The sequence below is a fragment of the Lithobates pipiens genome, unplaced genomic scaffold (assembly GCF_037356315.1).
Source record: "Lithobates pipiens isolate NorthernLeopardFrog02 unplaced genomic scaffold, aLitPip1_a1.2 Scaffold_18, whole genome shotgun sequence".
NCBI classification, from domain to species: Eukaryota; Metazoa; Chordata; class Amphibia; order Anura; family Ranidae; genus Lithobates; species Lithobates pipiens.
In genome coordinates, this window is record NW_027507758.1 from 72297102 (window position 1) to 72312686 (window position 15585).

Below are 15585 nucleotides of genomic sequence, written 5' to 3' on the forward strand. Positions count from 1 at the left end.
GTGACAGATGATAGGAGTGGGACAGATGACAGGAGAGGGACAGATGACGGGGGCAGATGACAGGAGGGGGCACAGATCACAGGAAAGTGACAGATGACAGGAGGGGGACAGATGATAGGAGGGGGACAGATGACAGGAGGGGGACATATGACAGTAGGGGGGACTTATGACAGAAGGGGGACATATGACAGTAGGGGGGACAGATGACAGGAGAGGGACAGATGACAGGAGAGGACAGATGACAGGAGGGGGCAGATGACCGGAGGGGGACATATGACAGTAGGGGGGACTTATGACAGATGGCAGGTCCGTCCCCCCATTGATGGATGATGGGAGTCCCCGGCAGTGACTATGCGGTGTACAGGGAGACGGCAGACGTCACAGTGTGGCAGGCGGACACGTGGTGCGGGGAGACTTATAAATGAGTGTGTTCTGCCCGGAGAGCCCGTCCTCTTATCTCTCCCCAGCTGAGCGGCGGTGCTGAGAGGCGCACGGGGCGGACTACGAGCCTCCTAACGGTGTGCACAACTCCATCCAGCTAAGCAGGAGATCCGAGCCGAGGAGAGCCCCCCGATCCCCCGCACTGTATGCAGCCCGCTCCGGAATCTCCCCCCGGCCAGCACCAGCCTAGCCTCCCTGTGGAGGGGACTTGGACCCGACTCCTGGCAGCCCTGGACCTCCCAGCCCAGGAAGCTCTAGTAGAAGAGTGTCATCTCCATGACGGTACCGGCAGACCCTTCCCTCCGCTCCCATTCCTCCTGACCGGATCCTGGCGGCCGGACCTTCTCTAGAATTTCGGGGAATCTGTTCTCTTGGAAACCTTATTTTTTTATTTTTGGAACTTCTAGAAACGTTTTTGGAACTTTCATGAACTTTTTTGGAACTTTTAGGAACTTTGGAAACTTTTTTGCAACTTTTATAAACTTTTTATAAACTTTTGGAAACTTTTTTTGTCTGTTGATTTTTCTCTCGGTGATTTGTGTGGATTATTCCCAGGATCCCCCTGAAGATGCACTATTATCTCCTGAGTGTGGTCCTCACCCTGGATCTGGCGGCGGTGGCTCTCAGCCTGTCTACCTGCAGCACCCTAGACATGGATCAGTTCATGCGCAAGAGGATCGAGGCGATCCGGGGTCAGATCCTCAGCAAGCTGAAGCTCACCAGCCCCCCGGAGGATTACCCGGAGCCCGAGGAGGTCTCCCAGGATGTGATCTCCATCTATAACAGTACCAGGGACCTGCTGCAGGAGAAGGCCAACCAGAGAGCCCTGCTGTGCGAGAGGGAGAGGACTGACGAGGAGTATTATGCCAAGGAAGTTTACAAAATTGATTTCCTCCCCCCTCCTTTCCCCTCTGAAAGTAAGTGCCCTCACTCAGCCCCTGGACGTGAGCACTGGGCGAGTACGTGATTTTCACCTTCTACACTCTATGTACTTAGATATCCTCCATGTGTGTCACCTGTCCATAGATCTGTCCACGCTCTTACAGCCAGGATTAGTCTGTGTCTACACATCTGGATGGCCCACATGCTTATTGACAAGCTTCTGACCACTTCCAGCAGCTTTCTGGTTGGCATGGTAGAAGTTTCTGTGTGGCATGGGTAGAACCTTCTGCACTGAGTGCCTGTTGGTGGTATACCCCTATTAATAGATATGTAGGTGATGTGCAATCCTTAACTAACAGTAGATACTCTTCTAGAGCCAGATCATCCCATAGAAATGTTTTTCTCTCTACCAGAAGCTTTCTAGGTGCTGTTCAATGCACAGTAGGTACTCTTCTAGAGCCAGATCATCCTATAGAAATGTTCTCCCCTCTGTCAGAAGCTTCTGGTTAGCATAGTAGAAGCTTCTGCAGAGAGTGAGTGTGTGCATGTTGGTGCAGCTTCTGCAGAGAGTGAGTGAGTGCATGTTGGTGCAGCTTCTGCAGAGAGTGAGTGTGTTTATGTTGGTGCAGCTTCTGCAGAGAGTGAGTGTGTGTATGTTGGTGCAGCTTCTGCAGAGAGTGAGTGTGTTTATGTTGGTGCAGCTTCTGCAGAGAGTGAGTGTGTGTATGTTGGTGCAGCTTCTGCAGAGAGTGAGTGTGTGTATGTTGGTGCAGCTTCTGCAGAGAGTGAGTGTGTGTATGTTGGTGCAGCTTCTGCAGAGAGTGTGTGTATGTTAGTGCAGCTTCTGCTTAGAGTGTGTGTATGTTAGTGCAGCTTCTGCGTAGAGTGAGTGTATGTTGGTGCAGCTTCTGCATAGAGTGAGTGCATGTTGGTGTAGCTTCTGCAGAGAGCGTGTGCATGTTGGTGCAGCTTCTGCAGAGAGTGTGTGCATGTTGGTGCAGCTTCTGCAGAGAGTGTGTGTATGTTGGTGCAGCTTCTGCAGAGAGTGTGTGCATGTTGGTGCTCTGTTAGATCGATATGTGTAGGTGCAGTGCAACCAACATCTACTGGTGCTTGGTGCCAGCTCTGTATCTAGTTCCAGAGGATCATATAGAATGCTCTTCCATCAGAAGCTTTCTAGGTGTCGGTCAATGCTTAACTAACAACAGATACTCTTCTAGAGCCAAGTGATCATATAGAAATGGTCTTCACTCTGCCAGAAGCTTTAGGTTTTCATAGTAGAAGCTTCTGCAGTGATCTTGTGCATGTTGGTGCTCTGCTAGATCATGTAGGTGCAGTGTTGATCCTAACCAACTTCTAAGTACTAATTGTCAGCTCATCTTCTAGCTCCAGATGGTCCTATAGAATGTTCTTCCCTCTATCAGAAGCTTCTGTTTAGCATAGTAGAAACATTTGCAGTGAGTGTGTGCATGTTGGTGTTCTGCTAGATCGATATGTAGGTGCCATGTTGATCCCAAACAACATCTACTTGTACTTGGTTTCAGCTCTTCTTCTAGTTCCAGATGAGCCTATAGAATGTTATTCTGTCTACCATAAGCTTTCTAGGTGCAGTGCAATCCTTAACTGAACATAGGTACTCCTCTAGAGCCAGATGATCCTATAGAAATGTTCTTGCCTCTGCCAGAAGCTTTCTGGTTAGCACAGTAGAAGCTTCTGCAGTGATTGTGTGCATGTTGGTGCTGTGATCATTTAGATGCAGTGTTACTCCTGACTTCTAATTACTAAGTGTCAGCTCATCTTCTAGCTTCAGATGGTCCTGCAGAATGTTCTTCCCTCTACCAGACACTTTCTGGTTAGCATAATAGAAGCTTCTACACTGAGTGAGTGTATGTGTTGGTGCTCTGCTAGATCATGTAGGTGCACTGTTGATCCTAAACTACTTCTAAGTACTAAATGTCAGCACATCTAGTTCCAGACTATCCTAGAAGGTTTGTTCTCTATACTAGAAGATTTCTAGGTGCAGAGCAATCCTTAACTAAAGGTTGGTACTCTTCCAGAGTCAGATGATCCTATAGAATGTTCTTCCCTCTGCCAGAAGCTTCTGGTTAGCAGAGTAGAAGATTCTGCAGTGAGTGTGCATGTTGGTGCTCTGCTAGATCATGTAGGCATAGTGTTGATTCTAACCACCTTCTATGGGTACTTAGGGTCAGCTCATTGTTAGTTCCAGATGATCCTTTACAATGTCCTTCTCCCTCTACTAGAAGCTTTCTGGTTAACATAGTAGAAGCTTCTGCAATAAGTGACTGTGCGCATGTTGGTGCTCTGCTAGATCAAAATGTAGGTGCAGTGTTGATACTAAACAATTTCTACAGGTACTAAGTGTCAGCCTTTCTTCTAATTCCAGATAATCCTGTAGCATGTTCTTCCCTCAACCAGAAGCTTTCTGGTTGGCATGGTAGAAGCTTCTGCAATTAGTGATTTTGTGCACATTGGTGCTGTGCTATGCCCCCATCTACTGTCTGTGGATTGATATGTAGGTATTCTTTTCATTTCAGATGATCCTATATAACATTCTTCCCCTCAACCAGAAGCTTTCTGGTTGATATGGTAGAAGCTTCTACAATAAAATATTGTGTGCATATTGGCGCCCTGATATGCCCCTGTCTCCTGTCCATAGATAGATATGTAGGCGCAGTGCTGAATCCTAACCAACTTCTACAACAGGTAGTAAGTGCCAGCACATCTAGTTCCAGATGAGCCCATAGACTGTTCTTGCCTCCTCCAACAGCTCACTGGTTGACACTATAGAAGCTTCTGTAGTGTTTGTGTGCATGTTGGTGCTGTGCTATGCCCCTGTCTACTAGTATCCAGAGATAGATATGTAGGTGCAGTCTTAACCAGTTTTTATAGCAAATACTCAGTGTCAGCACATAGTGTAGTTCCAGATGGTCCTATAGAATGCGCTTTCCACTTCCAACAGCTTTCTGGTTGGATGGTAGAAGCTTCTGCAATGAGTTATTGTAGGCATGTTGGTGCTCTGCTATGCCCTCTGTCTTCTGTTCATAGATAGATATGTAGATGCAGTGCAACTTCTACAGCAGGTATTCAATGTTAGCATATCTAGTTCCGGATGATTGTATTGAATGTTCTACCCACTTCCAACAGCTTTCTGGTACGCATGATAGAAGGTTCTGTGTGGCATATATAAAACCTTCTGCACCCAGTGATCCTTTGCATGTTGAGGTTCTACACCCTGCATACTGTCATAGACAACAGTGCAATTTGTAGCCAGCAGCAGGTATACTTATCTACTGTCCACAGATAGATACAATTCTGATATTTACCAACTTCTACAGCAGGTACTCAGCCCATCTGTTAGTTCCAGATGGTTGTATAGAAGGTTCTACTCATGCCCTCCCAGCCAAAACATTCTGTGGGCTTATCCTTAGAATTTGTATACTTGGCATTCCTAAAATTGTATGTTGAGATCTGCATAGATTGTCCCACGTTGGAATAAGTAATGTTCTATGTGTGTAAAGTGTCCTCTACATGCTAAGATTTTTTATTCTAGGTGCTGAAAATAGGTTTCCAGACCCTTTAGTCTTCTCTTATGTATGTGTCAAATGCCCCCTCAGAAAGTCATGACTGCTTCCAAGAATCCCAATGTTTCTTTCAGTAGAAGTTTATGTAATTCACCTACATTGTTCATTGTAAATATTTTACCTGCACATTACAGGCTGTACTAAAGCCATATCCTTTAAGGGTTACATTTTTTTAAGGGGGGGGGGGCTACCCAGTTAGTTCGTTTTTTTTATTGTAGAAACATTCAGAACATTCCCAACAATCTAAATTGGAAACAATGATGTGTATTGTGCCCTCTGTACGATATGCCTGTTCAGGAGATTTATGGCCTTTAATGGTGAGTACTTTATCTGTGTCTTCACATCTGTGTCAGATGTTTATATGGCATGCCAATGGTAGTGTTGTATGCACTGTTTACATTTCTATATACTTCCCCAGTAAAATATGTCAGATGCTCTATACTGGAATGAATGGTTTCATAGATATGTAGATGCTTTGCCCTCTATTTTCCACCCTGCAGCATTGCCTTTGATATGCATGCAGGTCAATGTGAGTAAAATTTACAAACAAAATTTGGAAACATTTTTACAGCTAGTTGTTTGTATTTCCTTTATGTATCTCTTTGTATTTTATGTATCCACTTCCACCCTGATAGTTTATTTTTATGCTTTTAAATTGTCTTTGTCCCACTTGCTTATAAAAAAAATGTTCCACCTACCACCCCCCCCCCCCCCCCCTCCTTTATAAGTGCCCTCACACAGCCCATAGAGGTAATATTATTTATTGTACAGTGGAAGTAGGTTTGCTTTTATTTTTATGTAGTTTCAATTTTTCTAAGTGCCAGATTCCTTATTTCCACTTTGTTTTTTTTGCATCTTAGAGCTTTGCTCTTCTTCCCATTCGGTAGCTCCTGGCTATAATCATGGAGATTTATGATGCTGTATTTCCTTGATGTGTTTATAACATAATCTCACTCCATGAGCGTTGCGTATTTTTGAATTTGAACCTCTTGCATGCCGTTCAGGCTCAATGTCTCCAGTTGAACAGCTGACGGTGAAGCTGCTTCTGTCTCTGGTGTTGGTGCTGCTTTTTCGCCCCTGCCACAATCCCACCAGGGTTTAGAAAGGATAGAGTTTCCGGCTTGTTCAGTGGTCAGGTGCTCCAGGCCCTCAGTGGTTTACGTGGGATGGGATTGTGGGGAGCAGCTGGGAAGCACTGGTGACAAGCAAAGGAGTTTGCAGAAGCTGATGGCCACTGAAAGACATTTACTTGGAGAAAGGGAGAGAAAAAAAAAATTAAGCAAAATACTGAATGTGAACTGCACTCTGGAAGTTGATTGTCAGCCAAAGGAAAGTTTGCTATGCACTGCTGGCAGTCTTGTAGGTGACAGTTAACCCTTTTCTGGTGAAATTGGGCCTTTGCACACTTCTTAAAAAAATTATCAAAACATTCTTTAAAAGTAAAAAAAAAAAGTTCAAAGGGTCCACAATCAGATCCCAACCCTTGCCTTTTTTTTTCTTTTTCCTGTAACAAGTTTAAAAATTTAGAAGGATGGGGAGTTGCAGGGACACCGAGGGGTTGATTTACTACAACTGGGGAGTGCAAAATCTGGTGCAGCTGTGCATGGTAGCCAATCAGCTTCTAACTTTAGCTTGTTCGCTTTGACTAAAAAATCTGTAAGCTTATTGGTTTCTTTACAGAGCTGCACCAGATTTTGCACAGCCCAGTTTTAGTTAATCAACACCTTAAACTATTCCTGCCAATTGGACACGCCAGACTACCAGTTCCAACATGACAGGCCTATTCAAGGGCAGCACTGGTCTTCTTCAAGACCTTAGTAACGCTTGGTCCTTGAAGAATGGGGCATCCCCCAAAAGCTTGTCAGAAAAAAATGTAAGTTGGTACAAATAAGAAAAGTATCACGGACACTACTCAGTTGTTTCTATCAGTGAACTGGTACTGCAACTTAGGAAACTCTGGTTTTGTGCCAACTTTTTAGATTCAGCTCAACTGACCTTCAAGTTGAGCCATATATGATCCACCTTCTTCTCGTTCTTTGTGGTGCCGCTTCCCATCCTGAGAACTACAGAGGGCGAAGTCCAGAACCAGAGTGGCATGCATTCTGACCGACCTATATTTTTGGCTTCTCAGATGCCAAGGACACTGACAAATAAGGACAACCAGGTGGAGAAGATGAAAGCTTAGGAGGTAGGCTTTGTCCACTGATTAAATAGACAGTGGTTTTGTTGGAATGGTGTGCCCCTTTAATTCATACTATATAACTAGATACTGTATTGCAGCATTTTCCAGCTGAAGCCCAACAGAGAGCTTTAAACTGCCAGCAATTGGTGTGTCCTCTATGTTAGTTTTACTGAGCTTAATATCGGTGAATGTATATACAGTTTCTGCTGTAAATTATTGACTATGTAACAAGCTGTCAATCACAAGCTGCCTAGGCCTGGACTGCACTGATCATACATGATTTATGAATATAAATATTGGTTGTGTTCATTCACATGAAGTGTTGACATAAGAATCAATTAAAGGAGAAGTACAGCCAGAGCTATCTTGGCTTTACTTCTCCTGTAGATCACAGGAGTGCAGTTCTTTCTGCACTCTTATGACCAGTTTTCAGCATACAGCTGAAGCCGCTATTAGCTGACATCACAGAGCTGGTCCAGGCTCAGGAAAGATCACATCCATATGATCGAGATCCGCCCACATGCCTGGACTGACACCTGGGTCAGCCTCTCAGGAAGCTGCTGAGAGCCTTAGCCAGTAGCTCCCGCCCCCTCCACAGCCCTGTGCTCCAGTGAGCACAGGTGGCAGAGCAGAGAGCAGTGACTGACAGTCACCAGCTCTCTGCTCAGGGAGCTCTGAGAACCAAGTGGTCAGCAGTGTTTGATCACTCGATTCTCAGTTTTTGAGCTGGGACAGATGTAGCATTGGACCGATGCTGCATCCACCAAGGTAAGTATGATTAAAAACATTCCCATACTTCTCTTTTAAGGTACTTAAAATGTTTGTAAACTCTGACAAAAAAAACTAGTGAACTGGCTGTCCTTGGTTGATACACAGAGATGAAACAAATCCTCCTATAAGCTGTACCTGTTTGTTTGCAGTCCTCTCTTCTGTACATACATTAAACATCCAGAATTTGTAAAGCTTGTCTGAGCTGCCAAAAACAAATCAGCAGAGTGCTGAAGTTACACACTGCAGGGATCATTGAGGAGAGCCCTGAGAGCTGATTGGAGGGAAGGGACACACCCCCTTCCTACAGCACACATAAATAGAGCTGAGGCTGTCAATCAGCTGGAGATCCCTCCCCTGTCACCATTTTTCTTTTGGTGTCAGGAAAACTTGTCAGAAGTGCTTCATGCTGATAGCAGAGGAATGAAGCAGAAGATAGAAATGACACTTTGTGCACTTAATTGAGACAAGTACACACTATAGAGCGGGGGTCAGCAATCTGTAGATCGTGATCTACCAGTAGATCTCCGCCAGGTGACTGGTAGATCGCGGTCTGGGCTTGCTGGCCCGCTGCAACATGTATTCACCTTTGGCTGCTGCCTCAACCGCAGGATTTTACCACCCCCCAACTTTATGTGCGAACGAGTACTAAGGGCGCCACTGCGGAATGCTATTAAGGGCTCATTCACAAGTGCACCAGGCACTGCTGCTCCTCTGAAGTGATCCAAGTGTGTTTGACAGGTGGTGAGGAGGCGATATGTTGCCTCCTGACCACCTGATTTAAACCCATGATTGCTGTGTACTACATGCAGTTGTGACACTTTAGTACAGCAATTAAATCAGGTGTGAGGAGGCAACACTGTAGCCAGTGATCTTTGACTTCTCCCATGTTGATCAAGTAGATCTCCACCTCTTTGAGGTTGCCTACGCCTGCTATAGAGGGATATGCTTTGTTCATATTTCATTTCTGAGGTTTACAACCACTTCAATAATTAATTAGAATTGTAAATTCAGGAGCCAGTCTTTGGAAAAACATGCTTTCATTGACAGCAGTTGAGAGGACTTATTTGTGTTGCATTGGGTGCCCGTCTTCTATGTGTTTCTGTGCCTGCTTCTGAAATGTCATAATGCTACCTTTAGAGGACATTGATTATTTAATAGGGGCAAGGAAATGTCTTTATTAGGCTGGTTTCACACCTATGCATTTTTAGTGCTTTTTGCATTTTGCAGATTTGTACTACAGAACATGTTCCATAGGAAACCATGTTAAATGGACTGCAGTGCAATAACTGCATAGGTGTGAATCCAGCCTTATGGATGATTAGAAACCACCCCTGAAAACATTGCTAGAATTTCTGATAGGTACTTAGGCCTGATTCACACCTATGCATTTTTAGTGCTTTTTGCATTTTGCAGATTTGCACTACAGTCCATTTACCATGGGTTCCTATGGAACTAGTTCTGTAGAGCAAATCTGCAAAATGCAAAAAGCACTAAAAATGCATAGGTGTGAATCAGGCCTTACAGCTGGCTCACAGGTATCACTTCCTATGTCCAAATCCTGGACATCACTGCTTGCTTAAGCCTCAACGAAGAACTTGGTGGCCTTCAAATGCAACCATTTTTTACTACATCATTGTTTTTAGACCAGCTCCACCAAAACCTGATATTTCCACTCTGCCTGACCCCAACAAGCCATAACGAAGGCGTCACCCAATTAGTTGTGTGTCCTGCATCATGGATAATCCATGAGAAAAAGTGACACCATCATTTGGCTTGGTCATGGCTGTTGGACAGAAAATTGAAATTCTGTTGGCAACATCTCACCACAAAAGGAGCCAGCATGTGATTCACCATGCCAGCAACCACACAAAACCGAAATAAAGGTTTTCAGTGGACTAGGGTTTAGTAGAGCCTTTCCAGGTTGGATTGTTTGCTGAGCTGAATCATCTCAGATGCTGGGGGACATTTTGGACAGTATAGGACCTGTCAGTCATGCCTATTCAGACTGGAAGGTGAGTTGTTTTGGGGCCCATTTAGATCTTTGTGTGTGCGTAGAGGTGCTTTTTTTTTTGTAGCATTAGCTAGGTGCATTTTCATGCATCGAGGCGTTATGATGCTCATTAATGTATGTTGGCAATGCATCAAAATACATTAAAACTCATGTTATGAAGTGTTGGCGTTGACTTTTATGGGCTTTTCATTGCACTAAATGCAGTAAAGGAATACATGTATTTTTACACACTGCAGTGCTGAGATGGGAACAGATACTATCTTTTTTATGGACATCCATGAGAAATGCATTCTAGTGCATCATAACCTGTGTGTTTAAATGCAAAACGTGTAAATAGGCCCTCAGCCTTGTTCAGCAAGAGGTTCTGCAGCAGCTACAAAATCCAGAACTCGTTTTTTTTTTTAACTGCTCAATCCCATTTGCTTAATAAAGGCACTATAGAGATACAAATGGATAAGGATCCTGTGATTTCAGGGCAGTCAAGCTGCTTCCTTGTTCTTGATGATCATATAACACGGTTCATTTCATAAGGAACACGATAAATACATTCCGCCCTTGTACTTGCTCCAGGCAGAAATGCCTGTTACCCGCTGAAGCCAAATGGAGAGTCTCAATACATCTTTTTTTTTTTTTTTTCTTCCTCATAAACTGTAGTAACCAAATTAATTATCAAACAAATGATGTGTCTATGTAGCTGTACAGAACAAAATAAGTGCAACTTTCTCCAGGCGTCCATGCCTGATATGTAATATGTGCATGTGAATATAAATACTAGGCAAGGCCTTGCATACATTTCAGATTCCTTCTTTGCATACCTTTAAGGATAATATTTTTGCTCAGTAAAGAAAAACAAACTTGACTCTCAACTGGGTTGAGTTGGGAAAACCTGCACGCAGTCACCTTTTTTTTGGCCAACAGAGGGCGACAGACGTTTGTAGTGTGAGAGCACAGCTGGGATATGGAGCTCTGCCGGAATGATCAGGGTTATGGCATGTCACTGCTGAATCCAACACAGACTATTCCCATACAACTTCCAAGAACATTCTATGCTAGCTTTGAGGGACGTTATAGAATGTATGAACATGGCAAGAGACAAAAGGTGTTTTCTGTGAACTGAATATACACTGTACAGTAAGGTGTGCACAGCCTATAGCATTAGGGTGTGCACCCCAAAGCTCAAACACACATGCATGTGTGTGTAGATATATATTCAGTATATATATATATATATATATATATATATATATATAAATATATATATTCAGTATCTATCTATCTATCTATCTATCTATCTATCTATCTATCTATCTATCTATCTATCTATCTATCTAAAGAGAGAGAGAGATTTATATATATCTATTTTATATATATATCTATAAAGGCAATGTCTGTAGCAGTAGGGCAATGGACAGTGTCAGTAGAGCAGAGGTTAATTTTTTTTTTTTTTTTTAATTATTACTTTTTTACAATTATATATGTTTTAATTATTTTTTAAACATTTTTTTAAAATAATTATTTTTTATTGTATTTTTTTTATATATTTTTTTAGGAGCACCATTGGGGGCTTTGAGGAAATATCAGGGCTCTAAACAGACCCCTCATGTCTCACTTTTCAAATAGAGAAAGGGACTGTGGACAAAAATTCTCCAGCCCCTTTCTCTGCAGCCAAGCAGCAGGGGAAATTTGTGTAGCACAGGGTGATTAGGGTGTGCCCAGGCACACTTGGCACACCTTGTGCGCACTGCCTATGTGTATCTAACCGACATTCATAACACAAACTGATCAATAAATACTGGAGGCTTATGCTGGCCATACATTATACAATTATATGGTTTTGGTAAATGTAAAGGAAATTTGTAGAAAATAAATTGAATAATGTATGGCCAGCCTTATTCCATGTCTTACAGAGCAAGTGACAGATGACAGAGTTGGCATATCTATCTATCTATCTATCTATCTATCTATCTATCTATCTATCTATCTATCTATCTATCTATCTATCTGTCTCTACTATCCCTCTCTTTCTTTCAATATCTATATACAGTATGTAACTATCTTGCTGTCTGTCTGTCTATTTCTTTATCTGTGTATAATTGTTATCCATTTTTTTTTATTATTATTATTACACAGGATTTATGTAGCGCCAACAGTTTGTGCAGTGCTTTACAAAATTAAAGCGGAGGTCCACCCTAAAATGGACCTCCGCTCATCGGAATCCCCCCCCCTCCGGCGCCACAATCGGCACCTTTCAGGGGGGAGGGGGGTGCAGTTACCTGGATAATCCAGGTAACTGCACCCACTTCCGGGCTAGCTCTCTGCGGAAAGGGGCGTACGTTACGCCCCTTTCCGCAAGCGCCCGCCCCCTTCAGAAAGTGCCCCGCTGCCTGCTGGGAAACACACAGCTCCCAGAGGCAGCGGGGACCGTCCGGATTGCGCTGCGCGGCTCGCGCATGCGCAGTAGGGAACCGGGAAATGAAGCCGAAAGGCTCCATTTCCTGATTCCCATACCCAAGATGGCGGCGGCAGGACCCGATAGACGAGCGAGCGATCGGCTTCGGGTGCCGACATCGCGGGCGCGCTGGACAGGTAAGTGTCACTATTTAAAAGTCAGCAGCTGCAGTATTTGTAGCTGCTGGCTTTTAAAAAAAAAAAAAAAACGCGGAGTCCCGGTGGACTCCCGCTTTAAGGCAGACAGTACAGTTACAATTTAATACAAGAGAAAGCAGTTATAGCCTATCTATCTATCTATCTATCTATCTATCTATCTATCTATCTATCTATCTATCTATCTATCTATCTATCTATCTATCTATCTATCTCCTAGATAGCAATGATAACTTGCCACACATTTATGGCAGTGTCGAACTGTAAGTCTTGTTAAAGAGGTGGTAAACCCTACAACTTTATAATTAGGCTTGCCTGTAGCTGCACTGGATATCTACTAAACCTGCACGGTTTAGGAGATATCCCTGTATTTGCATGTGCCGACATCATGCGGCACATGCGCACTTAAGCCAACTGAAGCAATGGCAGTACGTGCCGTTGCTTCAGTTTTACTGTGTGGTTCGCGGCAGCTCCCACGTGCATGTGCGGGAGTGACGTCATTTCGGCTCCGGCCAATCACAGTGCCAGAGCCGTGATACCCGGAAGCATGCCCCGGGCGACATGTCGGTGGCCTGAGGGGCAGACAAGGATGGCTGCGGGGGATTCGTTCTCAGGTAAGTAATTCAGAATGAGCTAGTATGCTATGCATACTTTATGCTTCAATATTTTTTTGCTTCATTATGCCTTTATCTTGCAGGGTGTGTTTTTAGTTTTTTTTTTTTTTTTTTGCAGGAGGGTTTACTTCCTCTTTAATGTGCTGCACATATTCACTGGTAGGCTGTTCACTTGCAGAACACTTTTTTTTTTAAATACATTTTTTTATTGCTTTTTACCATAAATGACAAGCAGTCCAGAAACAAAAACAGTAAGTATACAAGAAACACTTACTAACGATACATGGTTCGTAGTTGACAGCCACATGCCTAAGAAGCTTAGATGTGTACAGCAGAGTCCATGGGAATAATAACTCAACCTAGCAAAGAAATATATACATGGCAGAGCAATACAGAGTCAGCATAGAACTGAAGCTAAGAGTCATTACGCTGTAGAGCAAGACTGGGGGGGCTCCTCCCCAAGTGCTTCCCTGGGTAGCTTGAGCGGTCCCAGAGAATTAGTAATGTCCCTCTTTAGATACCATTCTGTGTATCTGAATGGCTGCATAATCCTGTGTATATCCTCTTTTGCAAAGACATGTTCCAAAAAAATGCGCCATCTCGAAAAAAAGCGTGAGGTTGATTTGTGATTTAGCAAAATAGTATCTAATCGTTCTAAGTAGAACAGAGTTTCCAGGGCTTTTTTCACAGCCTGTAGTGAAGGTGGTGAGGGTTTGATCCATTGTGTCAGGATAGTTCTCCGTGCGACCAAGAGACATAAATGCGCCCATTGGGGTATAGCTGGATAACTATCTGAGAGGTGAGGTTCAGCCAATGTGGTATATCCGAACAGACATAGAAGTCGGTCTCTGGGTAAGTCCCGATTTGTTACAGCATGAATAAATTGTAGCACCAAGTTCCAAAAGGTCTCAACGTGTGGACATTCCCATAAACGATGGAGAAGCGTAGGATGCAATTTTGAACACCATGGACAGCATTCCTGGCTAGGGTCAGCTCGGTTGATACGGAAGGGGTAATACGCCCTATGAAGAATCTTGAATTGGGTTTCTCTCCATGTTTCGGAAACTGTGATTTTTCTAGTCTTAACATAACCCTCTAGCAATTTTCCGGGAAGGTCCACATCCTCAAAAATGTCCGCCCATTTTCGGAAAGGTTGCAAGCGGTATTTGGCAGAGTGGTATTCAATAAGGGAAGTATAAATAGTAGAGATAGAATAGTCACCATTGTGTATGATCGTATCAATGAATGATTTTTGGAACTGATTCGTTATACATCTATGCCTGTTACCCAGATAGCTAAGGAGCTGGTGGTAGTGGAAGGAATGAGATAACGGCAAGGAAAATTCTCTAGCTAGCATTGAGAACGGCTTGGGCCTGCCAGAGTCATTCGAGTAGATATCATATACCTTCGTGAGACCCTTAGATGCCCAACAAGTAAATACACTATGCATTGTGGAAGGAGGGAACATGGGGTTAGATTGGATTGGTAAATAGCGTGAAATATCGGACGGTAGCCCTATTAATTTACGCGACTCCCTCCATGCTATCACAGTATCTCTAATCAATAGATTAGATCGGATGTGAGTGGGTAATTTGTTTGGATTCGAGTGAAGGATAGCCGATAGGGCAAACGGGGAGACCACTGCAGCTTCTAATGCTTCATTAGAGTACCTAGAATTTCCTGTAAGCCAGTCTAGGCCCTGGCGAAGCAGACATGCTAGATTGTAAAATCGGATATTGGGCAGGCTCGCTCCTCCCTCCATCTTCGGGAGACATAGTTTATTCAAAGCAATCCTCGGTTTTTTCCCGGCCCATAAAAATTTCGTTAAAGCTGAGTGAATCAATCTAACATCCGAATGTTTAACTAAGAGAGGGATGGTCTGCATTGGGTATAGTAAGCGGGCAAATGAAACCATTTTAAAAAGATGACATCTCCCGAAGAGCGAGAGAGGAAGAGCCGCCCAAGCCTCTAATTCGTGTACAATCTTCGATATCACTGGAGGGAAATTAAGGGAATAGATAGTGGAGGGTGTCCTGCCAATGCGTATCCCGAGGTAAGTGATATAGTGTTTCGCTACGGCCAAGGGGGAGCTAGAGGTCCAGGCGGTGGCCAGGTTAGGTCGAAGGGAAAGGATTTCACTTTTGTCAAAATTAATGCGCAGTCCAGAGTATGACCGGAATTTGTGGAATAAGTCTGCAAGGCGTTTAAAATCTCCCGACGGATCCGTAGAGAATAACAAAATATCGTCCGCAAAAAAGGCCGAGCGAAGCGTATGGTCCCCTAACTTGATTCCACTAATCCCGTTAGGCGAGTTAATCAGTCTTGACAGAGGTTCAACGGCTAAGTTGAACAATAAAGGAGACAGTGGACAACCCTGTCTTGTCCCTTTTGACAAGGGGATTGAGGCCGATATAAAGTCAGGGGTCACCAAGCGCGCCGTCGGGGATTCGTACATACGTCGTAAAAATTGCAATATCG

General features: G+C 43.8%; 1 protein-coding gene across 2 annotated transcripts in view; it reads left to right on the plus strand.

The window, feature by feature from the left end:
* The first annotated feature begins 414 nt into the window (after positions 1 to 414).
* The window catches only part of TGFB2 (transforming growth factor beta 2), a 203536-nt gene continuing 188365 nt past the window's right edge, over positions 415 to 15585 (plus strand). Inside the window, exon 1 of one of the 2 annotated variants that reach the window (XM_077485780.1) lies at positions 415 to 1400. In XM_077485780.1, the coding sequence (XP_077341906.1) occupies positions 1010 to 1400 (391 nt within the window). In that variant the 5' untranslated portion in view covers positions 415 to 1009. The remainder of the gene's footprint in view (positions 1401 to 15585) is intronic. The other variant, XM_077485781.1, reaches the window with a different exon arrangement.